This window comes from Salmo salar, chromosome 19 (genome assembly GCF_965601325.2).
Source record: "Salmo salar chromosome 19, fSalSal1, whole genome shotgun sequence".
In the NCBI taxonomy this organism is placed as follows: Eukaryota; Metazoa; Chordata; class Actinopteri; order Salmoniformes; family Salmonidae; genus Salmo; species Salmo salar.
Genome location: NC_138309.1, coordinates 74640931 through 74658695, shown reverse-complemented (window position 1 = coordinate 74658695; position 17765 = coordinate 74640931). Strand labels below are relative to the sequence as shown.

Genomic DNA, 17765 nt, shown 5'->3' with positions numbered 1-17765 from the left:
CCTCTATCACACACCTGTATCACACATCTCTACCTGACACACCTGTACCACACATCTCTACCTGACACACCTGTATCACACATCTCTACCTGACACACCTGTATCACACATCTCTACCTGACACACCTGTACCACACACCTCTATCACACACCTGTATCACACATCTCTACCTGACATACCTGTATCACACATCTCTACCTGACACACCTGTACCACACACCTCTATCACACACCTGTATCACACATCTCTACCTGACACACCTGTATCACACATCTCTACCTGACACACCTGTATCACACATCTCTACTTGACACACCTGTACCACACATCTCTACCTGACATACCTGTATCACACATCTCTACCTGACATACCTGTATCACACATCTCTACCTGACACACCTGTACCACACACCTCTATCACACACCTGTATCACACATCTCTACATGACACACCTGTATCACACATCTCTACCTGACACACCTGTATCACACATCTCTACCTGACATACCTGTATCACACATCTCTACCTGACACACCTGTATCACACATCTCTACCTGACACACCTGTACCACACACCTCTATCACACACCTGTATCACACATCTCTACCTGACATACCTGTACCACACATCTCTACCTGACACACCTGTATCACACATCTCTACCTGACACACCTGTATCACACATCTCTACCTGACACACCTGTATCACACATCTCTACCTGACATACCTGTACCACACATCTCTACCACACACCTGTATCACACATCTCTACCTGACACACCTGTACCACACATCTCTACCTGACACACCTGTATCACACATCTCTACCTGACACACCTGTATCACACATCTCTACCTGACACACCTGTATCACACATCTCTACCTGACACACCTGTATCACACACCTCTACCTGACACACCTGTACCACACACCTCTATCACACACCTGTATCACACATCTCTACCTGACATACCTGTATCACACATCTCTACCTGACACACCTGTACCACACACCTCTATCACACACCTGTATCACACATCTCTACCACACTCCTGTACCACACATCTCTACCTGACACACCTGTATCACACATCTCTACCTGACACACCTGTATCACACATCTCTACCTGACACACCTGTATCACACATATCTACCTGACACACCTGTATCACACATCTCTACCTGACATACATGTACCACACATCTCTACCACACACCTGTATCACACATCTCTACCTGACACACCTGTATCACACATCTCTACCTGACACACCTGTATCACACACCTGTATCACACACCTCTACCTGACACACCTGTTTCACACACCTCTACCACACACCTCTACCTCACACTTCTACCACACACTAGTAAGACAGCAAGTGTAGTTCATTGGGATGTGAAACTTACTCTTCAGACTGAAGTGTCGCCACTTGCGCCGCCAAATTGTTAACTTTCAGTGGCGCCGACTGGTAAGAGGCTTCAAGAGGGCTGTCACGTGTGCTAACAAGGCAGAGGTCCTGGGTTCAAGCCTCGGTGGAATCAGGAGGAAGTGGTACTTGCTGAGGAAGCAGTGTGACATCCTTTACACTAGCCTATACAGAGCTTAGAGTTACAACTGAAATACTCAACTCTACCATACACTCTGAGACAGACCTATAGATTCCAGGTTCTCACCCATACAGAGATACTGTAGAAGTAAGTCAGTCCCTCTTTCTCTCATCTCTCCCTTCCTCAACCCCTGCTCTCTCTCTCCAGCGTGTCCTCGTCAGTTCCGCTGTGGGGATGGGAGGTGTGTTCCTCTCAGGAAGGTGTGTGACGGAGTCAGAGACTGTTCAGACGGACGGGACGAGGCTAAATGCTGTAAGTATGTTACCCTCAACACTCTAATTCCTCACATACTGTACATGCATTCAGTAAGGATGACGAAGATGTTGAAGATTGGTAATGTTTCATTGACAGTGATCCCCATAAGTGATCTGCCTGTGCAATAAGTACTGTATTTCTTCAAAACAAAACCAGTATGTTGTTTTGTGTGTAGTGACCTGTCGTCCAGGTGAGGTGTATTGTGGGAACGGTCAGTGCCGGCCTCACAGCAGCCAGTGTAACAGCCAGAGTAAATGTGGAGATAGCAGCGAGGAGGCCGACTGTGGTGAGTACCATACACACGACTGGACCACACACTTTATCTAAAGATCTGCTTAGAAACTACTTAGAAACATCATTGCATTGTTTGTTCATCATAAGATTGTGTGAGACCATTTGTTACTTGTTTTCATTATGCCCGCGCATAGAGGAATGGTCTGTGGTAAGGACAGCCCCTCTCCCCGTTTCTTGGTCTGGGTGCGTTTATTTTTCTGTGGTGTGTGTGTGTGTGTGTGTGTGTGTGTGTGTGTGTGCGGACTCTGGGTATATGCGCCTGCCCCAGGTCAGGTGTTTACTCTGTAATATTAATGGCGCCGGGGGGATGGCTGCCGTTTTACAGGCTCCTAACCAACTGTGCTATTTTGTTAGTTTTTTTGCATTGTTTGTAACTTATTTTGTACATAATGTTGCTGCTACCGTATCGTATGACCAAAAATAGCTTCTGGATATCAGAACAGCGTTTACTCACCTCAAACTAACTTAATTTGCGTGAAGAAAAGACGGAAATACAGGGGGCAGAGATCGGGGTGCCTTGTGAGAATTCGTTGGCGAGTGGGTAACCCGCCTCTACCATCTGGTCTAATGGCCAACGTGCAGTCACTGGAAAATAAACTGGATGATCTCCATTCGTGATTATCCTACCAACGGGACATTAAAAACTTGAATATTTTATGTTTCACTGCGTCGTGGCTGAACGACGACACAGATAATATAGAGCTGGCTGGGTTTTCAGTGCATCGGCAGGACAGAACAGCTACGTCTGGTAAGACAAGGGGTGAGGGTGTGTGTATATTTGTCAATAACAGCTGGTGCACGATGTCTAATATTAAAGAAGTCTCGAGTTATTGCTCGCCTGAGGTCGAGCACCTCATGATAAGCTGCAGACCACATTATCTACCAAGAGAGTTTTCATCTATATTATTCGTAGCCGTCTGTTTACCACCACAAACCGATGCTGGCACTAAGACTGAACTGAACGAGCTGTATAAGGCCATAAGCAAATAAGAAAGTTCTCATCCAGAAGCGAGGGGACTTTAATGTAGGCAAACTTAAATCCGTTTTTACCTCATTTCTACTAGCATGTCACATGTGCAACCAGAGGGAAAAAAACTCTAGACCACCTTTAGTCCACACACAGTGTCACGTCCTGACCAGTATAAAGGGTTATTTGTTATGGTAGTTTGGTCAGGACGTGGCAGAGGGTATTTGTTTTATGTGGTTCGGGGTGGTGGTTTATTTAGTAGGGCGTTTGATTTATTATTTCCGGGTTTTTGGTCTATGTTCTATGTTTTGGTATTTCTATGTTCTTTCTGGTTTGTTGTATTTCTATGTTTAGGTTAATGGGGGGTTGGACTCTCAATTGGAGGCAGGTGCTTTCTCGTTGCCTCTGATTGAGAGTCCTATATATGGGTAATTGTTTGGTGTAGTGTTTGTGGGAGATTGTTTCTTGTTTTGCTGAGTGTGCCTGACAAGACTGTTTCGTTGTTCGTGAGTTCGTTTCGTTTTGTTGTTTTTTGGTGTTCTTGTTATTTAAATAAATATACAAGATGAGCATCCACATTCCTGCTGCGTTTTGGTCCTCCATTCCAGACGACAACCGTGACAGAATCTCCCACCACAAACGGACCAAGCAGCGGAGGAAGGAGCAACAGGTGGACTTTGAGGAGCAAGGGGAATTTAAGTTGGACCAACGGGAGAAATGGACATGGGAACAGATTATGGCCGGGGAGGGCCCATGGAGAAAATGGAGCGAAGACCGGGAACGCTACCGAGGAACACGACTGGCATTGAAGCACGAGAGGCACCCCCAATAATTTTTTTGGGGGGGGGCACACGGGTAGTTTGGCTGGGCCAAGGGTGAGCCCTAAGCCAGCTCCCCGTGTTTATATGGAGGACCGTATGGAGTGGAGGGCGCCGTGTTTTGCTGAAGTGCGCACAATCTCGCCCATACGCACGCACAGTCCAGTGCGAGTTATTCCAGCCCCTCACAGATGCCGTGCTAGAGTGGGCATCCAGCCTGCTAGGAGGATGCCTGCGCAGCGCGTCTGGTCACCGGTGCGCCTCCTAGGACCAGGCTACCCTACGCCCGCTCTACGCACGGCAACCATCAGGCCCCTGCACAGCCCAGTTCGCCCTGTACTAGCACCCCGCTCGTACAGGGCTACTAGTTCCATCCAGCCAGGACGGGTTGTGCAGGAGGTGAGATCAAGACCGCCTGTGCGCCTCCATGGCCCGGTGTTTCCAGTTCCTGTCTCTCGTGCGGACCCAGAAGTGCGAAACCCCAGTCTGGCACTTCCAGTACCAGCACCATGCACCAGGCTTCCAGTGCGTCAGCCCAGTCTGACTCGTCCTGTTCCCGCTCCTCGCACTAGCCCTGAGGTGCGTGTTCCCAGTCTGGCACGTCCAGTACCAGCACCACGCACCAGGCTTCCAGTGCGTCAGCCCAGTCCGACTCGTCCTGTTCCCGCTCCCCGCACTAGCCCTGAGGTGCGTGTTCCCAGTCTGGCACGTCCAGTACCAGCACCACGCACCAGGCTTCCAGTGCGTCAGCCCAGTCCGACTCGTCCTGTTCCCGCTCCCCGCACTAGCCCTGAGGTGCGTGTTCCCAGTCTGGCACGTCCAGTACCAGCACCACGCACCAGGCTTCCAGTGCGTCAGCCCAGTCCGACTCGTCCTGTTCCCGCTCCCCGCACTAGCCCTGAGGTGCGTGTTCCCAGTCTGGCACGCCCAGTACCAGCACCACGCACCAGGCTTCCAGTGCGTCAGCCCAGTCCGACTCGTCCTGTTCCCGCTCCCCGCACTAGTCCTGAGGTGCGTGTTCCCAGGCTGATACCTACAGTACCAGCACCACGCATCAGGCATCTAGTGCGTCAGCCGCTCGCCAGTCAGGAGTCGCCAGAACTGCCCGCCAGTCAGGAGTCGCCAGATTGCCCACCAGTCAGGAGTCGCCAGAGCTGCCCGCCAGTCAGGAGTCGCCAGAGCTGCCCGCCAGTGAGGATTCGCCAGAGCTGCCCGCCAGTCAGGAGTCGCCAGAGCTGCCCGCCAGTCAAGAGTCGCCAGAGCTGCCCGCCAGTCAGGAGTCGCCAGAGCTGCCCGCCAGTCAGGAGTCGCCAGAGCTGCCCGCCAGTCAGGAGTCGCCAGAGCTGCCCGCCAGTGAGGATTCGCCAGAGCTGCCCGCCAGTCAGGAGTCGCCAGAGCTGCCCGCCAGTCAAGAGTCGCCAGAGCTGCCCGCCAGTCAGGAGTCGCCAGAGCTGCCCGCCAGTCAGGGGTCGCCAGAGGCGCCCGCCAGTCAGGAGTCCCCAGAGCCGCCCGCCAGTCTGCCCGGAACTGCCAGAGTGGCCCGTCTGCCCGGATCAGCCAGAGTGTGCCTGACAAGACTGTTTCGTTGTTCGTGAGTTCGTTTCGTTTTGTTTTGTTGTTTTTTGGTGTTCTTGTTATTTAAATAAATAAGATGAGCATCCACATTCCTGCTGCGTTTTGGTCCTCCATTCCAGACGACAACCGTGACACACAGAGTGTAACAGCTGTCGTGGAAGAGAGAATGGGACCAAGGCGCAGCAGGTTGCGTGCTCAACATATTTATTATAATAATGAGAACACCACGGAAAAACAATAAACAAACTAACGACAGGAACAGAGAAGCAGGCTCAACAAAAGCAGTGCTCTCAAACAACTACCCACAAGTGACAAACAAAACACACACCTATTTATAGGACTCCCAATCAGAGGCAACTAGAAACACCTGCCTCCAATTGAGAGTCCAGCACCCAACCTACACATAGAAAAACTACCCTAGAATATACACATAGAAATACAAACATAGACCAGTGACCAAAAACCCCGTAATACATAAATAAACTACCCTCTGCCACCTCCTGACCAAACTACAATAACAAAATATCCTCTATACTGGTCAGGACGTGACACAGAGATGCATACAAAGCTCTCTCTCGCCCTCCATTTTATCAAATCTGACCATAATTATATCCTCCTGATTCCTGCTTACAAGCAAAAAATAAAGCAGGAAGTACCAGTGACTCGCTCAATATGGAAGTAGTCAGATGACAAGGATATTATGCTACAGGACTGTTTTGCTAGCACAGACTGGAATATGTTCCGGGATTCATCCAATTGCATTGAGGAGTATATCACCTCAGTCACCGATGTCATCAATAAGTGCATCGACGACGTCTCCCCCACAGTGGCCATGCGTGCATATCTTAACCAGAAGCCATGGATTACAGGCAACATCATCACCGAGCTAAAGGCTAGAGCTGCTGCTTTCAAGGAGTGGGACGCTAATCCGGACGCTTATAAGAAATCCCAATATGCCTTCAGACAAACAATCAAACAGACAAACCGTCAATACAGGGCTAAGATTGAATCCTACTACACCGGCTCTGGCGCTCGTCGGATGTGGCATGGCTTGCAAAATATTACAGACTATAATGAGAAACCCAGCTGCGGGCTGCACAGGGAAGCAAGCCTACCAGACAACCTAAATGCCTTTTATGTGCGCTTTGAGGCAAGCAACACTGGAGCATGCATGAGAGCACCAGCTGTTCCGGACGACTGTGTGATCACGCTCTCCTTCACTGCAAGACCTTTAACCTCTTGGGGCTAGGTGGGACGCTAGCGTGCCACCCGTGGTGCACTCCATCAACAGCAGGTGCATTTCAAGAGCGGCAAATTTGAATCCAAATAAATGTCAAAATTCAAATTTTTCAAAAATACAACTATGTTACACCATTTGAAAGATAAACATCTCCTTAATCTAACCACGTTTTACGATTTCAAAAAGGTTTTACGGCGAAAGCATAAATTTAGAGTATGTTAGGACAATACATTTACAAGAGTTGTGTGTAATGTTTTGTCAAGTCAAAGACAGGGTCACCAAAACCATAAAACCAGCTAAAATGATGCACTAACCTTTTACAATCTCCATCAGATGACACTCCTAGGACATTATGTTAGACAATGCATGCATTTTTAGTTCTATCAAGTTCATATTTATATACAAAAACAGCGTTTTACTATGGCATTGATGTTGAGGAAATCGTTTCCCTCCAATAACCGGCAGTCAAGTCAGCGTCAGAAATTAAATAATTAAAATTAGAAAACATTGGTAAAATATTATATTGTCATTTAAAGAATTATAGATTTACATCTCTTGAACGCAATCAACTTGCCAGATTTAAAAATAACCTTACTGGGAAATCACACTTTGCAATAATCTGAGCACTGCGCCCAGAAAAATACGCGTTGCGATACAGACTAGACGTCATGTTGGGGAGATCTAAAATCGAAAATACTATGTAAATAATCCATTACCTTTGATTCTCTTCATCAGATGTCACTTCCAGGTATCACAGGTCCATAACGAATGTAGTTTTGTTCAAAAAAGCTCATCATTTATGTCCAAAAATCTCCGTCTCGTTAGCACATGATGTAAGCCAGCCGGACTTCTCGTCATGAACGAGGGGAAAAAATATATTTCCGTTCGTTCAAACATGTCAAACGTTGTATAGCATAAATCATTAGGGCCTTTTTTAACCAGAACATGAATAATATTCAAGGTGGACGAATGCATACTCTTTTATAACGTATTGGAACGAGGGTACCCAACATGAAGTAGCGCGCCAGGTGTCTAATGGGACATCACCGTTCCATGGCTCTTGTTCGGTCAGATCTCCCTCCAGAAGACTCAAAACACTTTGTAAAGGCTGGTGACATCTAGTGGAAGCAATAGGAAGTGCCAAAATATTCCTAAACCCCTGTGTTTTTCAATGGGATAGGTTTAAAGTCAATACAACACATCAGGTATCCACTTCCTGTCAGAAAATGTCTCAGGGTTTTGCCTGCCAAATGAGTTCTGTTATACTCACAGACACCATTCAAACAGTTTTGGAAACTTTAGAGTGTTTTCTATCCATATATAATAAGTATATGCATATTCTAGTTACTGGGTAGGATTAGTAACCAGATTAAATCGGGTACATTTTTTTTATCCAGACGTGCAAATGCTGCCCCCTAGACCCAACAGGTTAACCAGGTCAATATTCACAAGGCCGCAGGGCCAGACGGATTACCAGGATGTGTACTCAGAGCATGCATGAACCAACTGGAAAGTGTCTTCACTGACATTTTCAACCTTTCCCTGACCGAATCTGTAATACCTACATGTTTCAAGCAGATCACCATAGTCCCTGTGCCCAAGAAAGCGAAGGTAACCGGACTAAATGACTACCGCCCTGTAGCACTCACGCCAATTCGCACACCGCCCATACAGATCTACAGATGACACAATCTCAATCGCACTCCACACTGCCCTTTCCCACCTGGACAAAAGGAACACCTATGTGAGAATACTGTTCATTGACTACAGCTCAGCGTTCAACACCGTAGTGCCCACGAAGCTCATCACTAAGCTAAGGACACTGGGACTAAACACCTCCCTCTACAACTGGATCCTGGAATTCCTGACGTGCCGCCCCCAGGTGGTAAGAGTAGACAACAACACATCTGCCAGGCTGATCCTTAACATGGGGGCCCCTCAGGGTTGCATGCTTATTTCCCTGCTGTGCTCCCTGTTCACCCACGCCTGCGTGGCCAAGCACAACTCCATCATCATTAAGATTGCTGACTACACAACGGTGTTGTTCTCTCGTTTTCTCTCTTTCTTTCTCTCTTTCTTTCTTTCGATCTTTCTCTCACTCGGAGGACCTGAGCCCTAGGACCATGCCCCAGGACTACCTGGCCTGATGACTCCTTGCTGTCCCCAGTCCACCTGGTCGTGCTGCTGCTCCAGTTTCAACTGGAATCCTGACCTGTTCACCGGACGTCCTACCTGTCCCAGACCTGCGGTTTTTAACTCTCTAGAGACAGCAGGAGCAGTGGAGATACTCTGAATGATCGGCTATGAAAAGCCAACTGACATTTACTCCTGAGGTGCTGACCTGTTGCACCCTCTACAACCACTGTGATTATTATTTTTATTTGACCCTGCTGGTCATCTATTAACATTTGAACATCTTGGCCATGTTCTGTTATAATCTCCACCCGGCACAGCCAGAAGAGGACTGGCCACCCCTCATATCCTGGTTCCTCTCTAGGTTTCTATCTAGGTTCTGGCCTTTCTAGGGAGGTTTTCCTAGCCACCGTGCTTCTACACCTGCATTGCTTGCTGTTTGATGTTTTAAGCTGGGTTTCTGTACAGCACTTTGTAACATCAACTGATGTAAGGGCTTTATAAATACATTTGATTTGATTTGATTTGGTAGACCTGATCACCGACAACGATGAGACAGCCTATAGGGAGGAGGTCAGAGACCTCTCCCTCAACGTGAGTAAGACAAAGGAGATGATTGTGGCTGACAGGAAAAGGAGGGCCAAACACGCCCCCATTCACATTGACAGGGCTGTAGTGGAGCGGTTCCTTGGTGTCCACATCACCAACAAACTATCATTGTACAAACACACCAAGACAGTCGTGAATAGGGCCTTTTCCCCCTCAGGAGACTGAAAAGATTTGGCATTGGTCCCCAGATCCTGAAAAAGTTCTACAGCTGCACCATCAAGAGCATCCTGACAGGTTGCATCACCGCCTGGTATAGCAACTGCTCGGTATCTGACCGTAAGGCGCTACAGAGGGTCCTGCTTATGGCCCAGTACATCACTGGGGCCAAGCTTCCTGCCATCCAGGACCTATATACCAGGCGGTGTCAGAGGAAGGCCCAAAAAATTAGCAGGGACTCCAGTCACCCAAGTCATAGACTATTCTCTCTACTACCGCATGGCAAGTGGTACCGAAGCACCAACTCTAGGTCAAAAAGGCTCCTTAACAGCTTCTACCCACAATCCATAACACTGCTGAACAATTAATCAAATGGCCACCCAGACTATTTACATTGAACCCCCCCCCCCCCCCCCTTTGTTTTTACACTGCTGCTAGTCGCTGTTTATTATCTATGCATTATCTATGCATAGTCACTTTACCCCTACCTACAAATTACCTCGACTAACCTGTACCCCTGCACATTGATTAACGGGTACCCCCTGTATATAGCCTCGTTATTGTTATTTTATTGTGTTACTTTTTATTGAATTTTTTACTTTTGTTTATTTAGCAAATATTTTCTTATCTCTATTTCTTGAACTGCATTGTTGGTTAAGGGCTTGTAAGTAAGCATTTCACGGTAAGGTCTACACCTGTTGAATTCGGGGCATGTGACAAATAACATTTGATTTGTTGTCCCCCCAGCAGGTCAATGCTACCACATGTGCCACAACAAGGTGTGTGTCTCCAAGTCCTCAGTCTGTGATGGTGTCATAGACTGCAAGGACCGCAGTGATGAGATCAACTGCACTAAAGCATGTGAGTCCGTCCGTCTGTCAATTGGTCCGTCCGTCCTTCTATCCGTCTGCATCTTTCTTTGTTTATATTCATCCAATCCTCAATCCCTCTCTCTTTCTCTGTTTTTCCCTCCCTCCCTCTCTTTCTGTGTGTCCAGTCCATAAGGGCTGCTCTCCATCCTCCTATAAGTGTGCCAATGGGAAGTGTGTGAATAAGATCAACCCAGAGTGTGACGGCGTCAAAGACTGTTCTGATGGATCAGACGAGACTCGCTGCGGTGAGACTCATTACCACTTATAACACACGTATGAACTTACATATACCAGTTATAACACATGTATGAAACTACATATACCAGTTATAACACACGTATGAACCTACATATACCAATTATAACACATGTATGAACCTACAAATACCAGTTATAACACATGTATGAACCTACATATACCAGTTATAATACACGTATGAACCTACATATACCAGTTATAACACACGTATGAACCTACATATACCAGTTATAAAACACGTATGACCCTACATATACCAGTTACAACACATGTATGAACCTACATATACCAGTTATAATACACGTATGAACCTACATATACAAGTTAAATACACGTATGAACCTACATACACCAGTTATAACACATGTATGAACCTACATACACCAGCTATAACACATGTACGAACCTACATATACTAGTTATAACATACGTATGAACCTACATACACCAGTTCTAACACATTTTTACACCAGTTACTTTCCCCCCAGGTTGTGGCACCCGGCCCAGGAAGCGTGCTAAGATAGTGGGCGGGTCTGATGCGGGAACGGGGGCATGGCCGTGGCAGGTCAGTCTACAGATGGAGCGTTATGGGCATGTGTGTGGAGCGACCCTGGTCACCAGCCGCTGGCTCATCTCTGCTGCACACTGCTTCCAGGACTCTGACACCATCAAGTGAGATGCTTTGTTATTGTAGTCAGCATTGTTGTGTTCATTCGTTTCTTCATGATGAATCAGTCCTCCTCATCATCATCATCATCATCATTGTCCTTATCATCATCATAATCATCATAGTCCTTTTCATTATCATCATCATCATCATAGTCAATTTCATTATCATCATCATAGTCCTCATCATCATCATCATTGTCCTCCTCCTCCTCATCATCATCATCATTGTCCTCCTCCTCCTCCTCATCATCATCATAGTCCTTATCATCATTATCATCATAGTCCTCATCATCATCATAGTCCTTATCATCATCATCATAGTCCTTATCATCATTATCATCATCATCATAATAATAATCCTCATCATCATCATAGTCCTTATCATCCTCATCCTCATAATAATCTTCATCATCATCATAGTCCTCATCATCATCATCATCATAATAATCTTCATCTTCATCATAGTCCTTATCATCATCATCATCATAGTCCTCATCATCATAGTCCTCATCATTATCATCATAGTCCTTTTCATTATCATCATCATCATCATCATAGTCCTTATCATCATCGTCATAGTCCTCATCACTATCATCATCCTTATCATCATCGTCATCATCATAGTCCTTACCATCATTATCATCATCATCATCATCATCATCATAATAGTCTTCATCATCATCAAAGTCCTTATCATCATTATCATCATCATCATCATAGTCCTCATCATCATCATCATCATCATAGTCCTTATCATCATTATCATCATCATCATCATAATCCTCATCATCATCATAGTCTTTATCATCATCATCATAGCCCTTATCATCATCATCATCATAGTCCTCATCATCATCATCATAATCATAATAATCTTCATCATCATCATAGTCCTTATCATCATCATCATCATCATAGTCCTCATCATCATAGTCCTCATCATTAACATCATAGTCCTTTTCATTATTATCATCATCATCATAGTCCTTATCATCATCATCATCATCATAGTCCTCATCATCATTATCATCATCATCATCATCATCATAGTCCTTTTCATCATCATCATCATCATCATAGTCCTTATCATCATTATCATCATCATCATAATAAACTTCATCATCATCATAGTCCTTATCATCATCATAGTCCTCATCATCATCATCATCATCATCATCGTCCTCATCATCATCAGCATAGTCATCATCATCATAGTCCTCATCATCATCCTCATCATCATAGTCCTTTTCATTATCATCATCATCATCATAGTCCTCATCATCATCATCATCATCATAGTCCTTATCATCATCATCATCATAGTCCTCATCATCATCATCATAGTCATCATCATCATCATAGTCCTCATCATCATCATCATAGTCCTCATCATCATCATCATCATCATAGTCCTTTTCATTATCATCGTCATCATCATCATTATCATAATCCTCATTATAATCATCATAGTCCTCATCATCATCATCATCGTCCTCATCATCATCATCATAGTCCTCATCAACATCATCATAGTCCTTTTCATCATCATCATTACTGTAATAATGATTACTGTGCCTGTGTACTTCCATGTGTGTCCCTGCATGGCTGTGTGTGTAGGTACTCTGATACGCGGTCGTGGCGTGCCTACATGGGCGTGCGCGTGATGAACACGGCCAGCAATGCTGCAGCCACCAGACAGATCCGTCGTATTATCCTCCACTCCCAGTACGACCAGTTCACCTCTGACTACGACATCGCCCTGCTGGAGCTCAGCACCCCTGTCTACTTCAATGACTTGGTACAGCCCGTCTGTGTCCCCGCCTCTTCCCACACCTTCACCACCGGGACCAGCTGCCACGTCACGGGCTGGGGGGTCCTGATGGAGGATGGTAAGTGCTGCCCAGGGATAATGGCTGATGTTGGATACCTGGCAGAAAACATACAATGTGTCCAACATGGCAACTGACACACTTTGGTCTCTTTGGAATCCTTGTATGATTTGGCAGCTAGTTACTATTCATACAACATTCTATAAAGAATGTTCTGTTGAGTTCCAGGTGCTTGCACATCATTTTTTTGTAAATACTAACTCTAACAGAACTAGCTATATAAAACAAAGTGTTACTGAGTTCCTGTGTTTGTTCCAGGTGAGCTGGCATCTCTGCTGCAGGAGGCCACAGTGAAGATCATCAACAGGAACAACTGTAACAAGTTATATGAAGACGCTGTCACTCCCAGGATGCTCTGTGCTGGCAACCTGCAGGGAGGAGTGGATGCCTGTCAGGTGAGGAGGGGTTTCTGAGTGTGTGGTGTGTTTGTGTTTGTTTTGTCATTGTGTGTGTTAATGTGCCTCAACATTGTCTTTGTTGAGTTTTATCTGTGTGTTTTCCTGTGTGTTTTCCTGTTTACGTGTCTGTCTGTGTTTAAACGTGTGTGTGTGTGTGTGTGTGTGTGTGTGTGTGTGTGTGTGTTTAGGGTGACTCAGGGGGTCCTCTGGTGTGTCTAGAGAGGGGTCGGCGGTGGTTTCTGGCGGGGATCGTGAGCTGGGGGGAGGGGTGCGCTCGGCAGAACCGCCCTGGAGTCTACACACAGGTCACCAAGTTCACAGACTGGATCCACCTGCAGACTAAAGGACAGGTCTGACAGACAGACAGACAGACAGACAGACAGACAGACAGACAGACAGACAGACAGACAGACAGACAGACAGACAGACAGACAGACAGACAGACAGACAGACAGACAGACAGACAGACAGACAGACAGACAGACAGACAGACAGACAGACAGACGTCTGGATGACATCAGCATGTGAACAGACTCAGTGGCGGGCACCATGTGACTGTAACGGGGGTAAAGAGACATCACCACGCAGTCCCTGCTGTATGATTTATACCAAGCCCCATGTCACTGACATCATTATCAACTGTTACCCCCCACTCCATCATACCCACCCTCTTCATTTATGGCCAAGCACCTCTCTTTGTCTCGTCGTGGTTTCCATTGTCCTCCTGACTGTTCCTCTCTCCCCACTTGTCCCTGATCGTCCCAGTGGTCTGTCTGTCCTGACGGTTCCCCTCTCCCCACTTGCCCCTGTCCCCACTCCTGATCATCCCAGTGGTGTATTTGTTCTCTGTGAAGTGTCCACTTGGCGATGGTGATGTGCCTGGTCTATCTCATGTCCACACTGCACACAGCAATTGAAGTGGAATGAGTTCTCTATGTCGTAGTACAATATGCTGTAGCGAGTGTGTTATTATGTCTATTTACATTGTGTGTGCACAACTGTATTTGTGAACATATGTACTGTATCATTGTATGAATATGTACAGTACCAGTCAACAGTTTGGAGACCAACTCATTCAAGGGTTTTGCTTTATTTTTACTATTTTCTACATTTTAGAATAATAGTGAAGACATCAAAACTAAAAAAAAGTGTTAAACAAATCAAAATATATTTTAGATTTTAGATTCTTCAAAGTAGCCACCCTTTGCCTTGATGACACACTCTTGGCATTCTCTCAACCAGCTTCATGAGGAATGCTTTTCCAACAGTCTTGAAGGAGTTCCCACATATGCTGAGCACTTGTTGGCTGCTTTTCCTTCACTCTGCGGTCCAGCTCATCTCAAACTATCTCAATTGGGTTGAGGTTGGGTGATTGTGGAGGCCAGGTCATCTGATGCAGCACTCCTGCAATCTCCTTGGTCAAATAGTCCTTACACAGCCTGGAGGTGTGTTGGGTCATTGTCCTGTTGAAAAAGAAATGATAGTCCCACTAAGCGCAAACCAGATGGGATGGTATATCACTGCAGAATGCCTCCGCCATGCTTCACGGTGGAAACCACACCTGCGGAGATCATCCGTTCACCTACTCTGTGTCTCACAAAGGCACGGCGGTTGGAACCAAAAATCTCAAATTTGGACTCATCAGACCAAAGGACAGATTATCTAATGTCTATTGCTTGTGTTTCTTGACCCAAGCAAGTATTTTCTTCTTATTGGTGTCCTTTAGTACTGGTTTCTTTGCAGCAATTCAACCATGAAGGCCTGATTCACGCAGTCTCCTCTGAACAGTTGATGTTGAGATGTGTCTGTTACTTGAACTCTGTGAAGCATTTTTTTGGACTGCATTTTGAGGTGCAGTTAACTCTAATGAACTTATCCTCTGCAGCAGAGGTAACTCTAGGTCTTATTTTCCTGTGGCGGACCTCATGAGAGCCAGTTTCATCATAGCGCTTGATGGTTTTTGCGACTGCACTTGAAGAAAATGTCAAAGTTCCTGAAATGTTCTGTATTGACTGACCTTCATGTCTTAAAGTAATGATGGACTGTCATTTTTCTTTGCTTATCAGAGCTGTTCTTGACATAATATGGACTTGGTCTTCTACCAGATCTTCTGTTTACCACCCCTAGCTTGTCATAACACAACTGATTGGTTCAAACGCATTAAGAACGAAAGAAATTCCACAAATGAACTTTTAACAAGGAACACCTGGTAATTGGAATGCATTCCAGGTGACTACCTCATGAAGCTGGTTGAGAGAATGCCAAGAGTGTTTAAAGCTGTCATCAAGGCAAAGGGTGGCTACTTTGAAGAATCTCAAATATAAAATATATTTTGATTTGTTTAACACTTTTTGGTTACTACATGATTCCGTATGTTATTTCGTAGTTTTGACGTCTTCACTATTATTCTATAATGTAGAAAATAGTAAAAATAAAGGAAAACAATTGAATGAGATGGTGTTTCCAAACTTTTGACTGGTGCTGTATATTATGAGCCTGTTTGATTTATAGGCAATATTCTATTTAGATTATATTTGTTTTGTGGTAAACGTTCCCTGTGTAGGGGATAATATTGTCTGTTTCAAATGTACACTGTTATCTTATACTAGTATGATATCCTTCATTGAGACTAGTGACTAAGGCTTCTTTTACTAATAGCCTCGGAACCTGAGAGTGAGGGTTGCTGCCCCCTCTTTCCAAGATACCAGCGCCTCACAGTGGCCATTGTGTGATAATTCACCTCAATCATCCAATTCCATTTCAATTTTTTTTATTTCCTAACACTTTTTATTAAGATGTAAATGAAAAAAACAATCCTGTTTATTAATTTGTATTTAGATTATTGAAGGAGTTAAATCCATATTAAACAGTGGTATGTTGTGGTATGTTCAATGTGTGTGTTGTCTATTTGTGTCTGTACACTGTAAACAGAAAAAAGGGTTTCAAAAGGATTCTTCGGCTGTCCCCATAGGCGAACACTTTTTGGTTCCAGGTAGAACCCTTTTTGGTTCCAGGTATAACTCTTTTGGGTTCCATGTAGAACCCTCTGTGGAAAGGGCTTTACATGAAACCCAAAAGGGTTCTACCTGGAACCAAAAGGAGTTGTTTAAAGGGTTCTCCTATGGGGACAGCCAAATAGCCATTTTAGGCTCTAGATAGCACCTTATTCTCTAAGAGTGTACCTTTTGTTTTGTTGCCTTTTGTTATGTTGTCTGTCTGCTCATTTGATCTTTGTATGGTGTACCGACAAAATGATTTTACTGTAGTAGGTTGTGAAGCTAAACCGTCATGCCATTGTATGAGTCTCTCTCTAGATGGCACTATTGTCTATATGTTGTCTATTGTTTATACATGTACACCTGCTGATTGGACTGCACATTTCACCAAGACTCACTAAACATGATAGATAACCTATTTATACTGAACAAAAATATAAACGCAACATGTAAAGTGTTGGTCCCATGTTTCATGAGCTGAAATAAAAGATCACAGAAATGTTCCATACGCACAAAAAGTTTATTTCTCTCAAATTTTCTGCACAAATTTGTTCACATCGCTGTTAGTAAGCATTTCTCTTTTACCAAGATAATCCATCCACCTGACAGATGTGGCATATTAAGAAGCTGATTAAACAGCATGATCATTGCAAAGGTCCACCTTGTGCTGGGGACAATAAAAGGCCACTCTAAAATGTGCAGTTTTGTCACATAACACAATGCCACATATGCCCCAAGTGTTTACGGAGCGTGCAATTGGCATGCTGACTGCAGGAATGTCCACCACAGCTTTTGCCTGAGAATGTAAAGTTAATTTCTCTACCATAAGCCGCCTCCAACGTTGTTTTAGAGAGTTTGGCAATACGTCCACGTGTAACCACGCCAGCCCAGGACCACATCCAGCTTCTTCACCTGTGGGATTGTCTGAGACCAGCCACCTGGACAGCTGATGAAACTGTGGGTTTGCACAACCAAATCATTTTTCACACAAACTGTCAAAAACCGTCTCAGGGAAG

At 45.2% G+C, this 17765-nt stretch overlaps 1 protein-coding gene across 1 annotated transcript in view; it reads left to right on the top strand.

Annotated features, from left to right (window-relative positions):
* LOC106579543 (suppressor of tumorigenicity 14 protein) overlaps positions 1-14864 on the top strand; it is a 44748-nt gene extending 29884 nt beyond the window's left edge. The window contains exons 12-19 of the mRNA XM_082965964.1: positions 1768-1872; positions 2051-2161; positions 10415-10528; positions 10665-10784; positions 11286-11469; positions 13084-13355; positions 13614-13750; positions 13942-14864. Coding sequence (XP_082822090.1) covers positions 1768-1872; positions 2051-2161; positions 10415-10528; positions 10665-10784; positions 11286-11469; positions 13084-13355; positions 13614-13750; positions 13942-14109 — 1211 coding nt within the window. The 3' untranslated portion in view covers positions 14110-14864. The remainder of the gene's footprint in view (positions 1-1767; positions 1873-2050; positions 2162-10414; positions 10529-10664; positions 10785-11285; positions 11470-13083; positions 13356-13613; positions 13751-13941) is intronic.
* The last annotated feature ends 2901 nt before the right edge of the window (positions 14865-17765 follow it).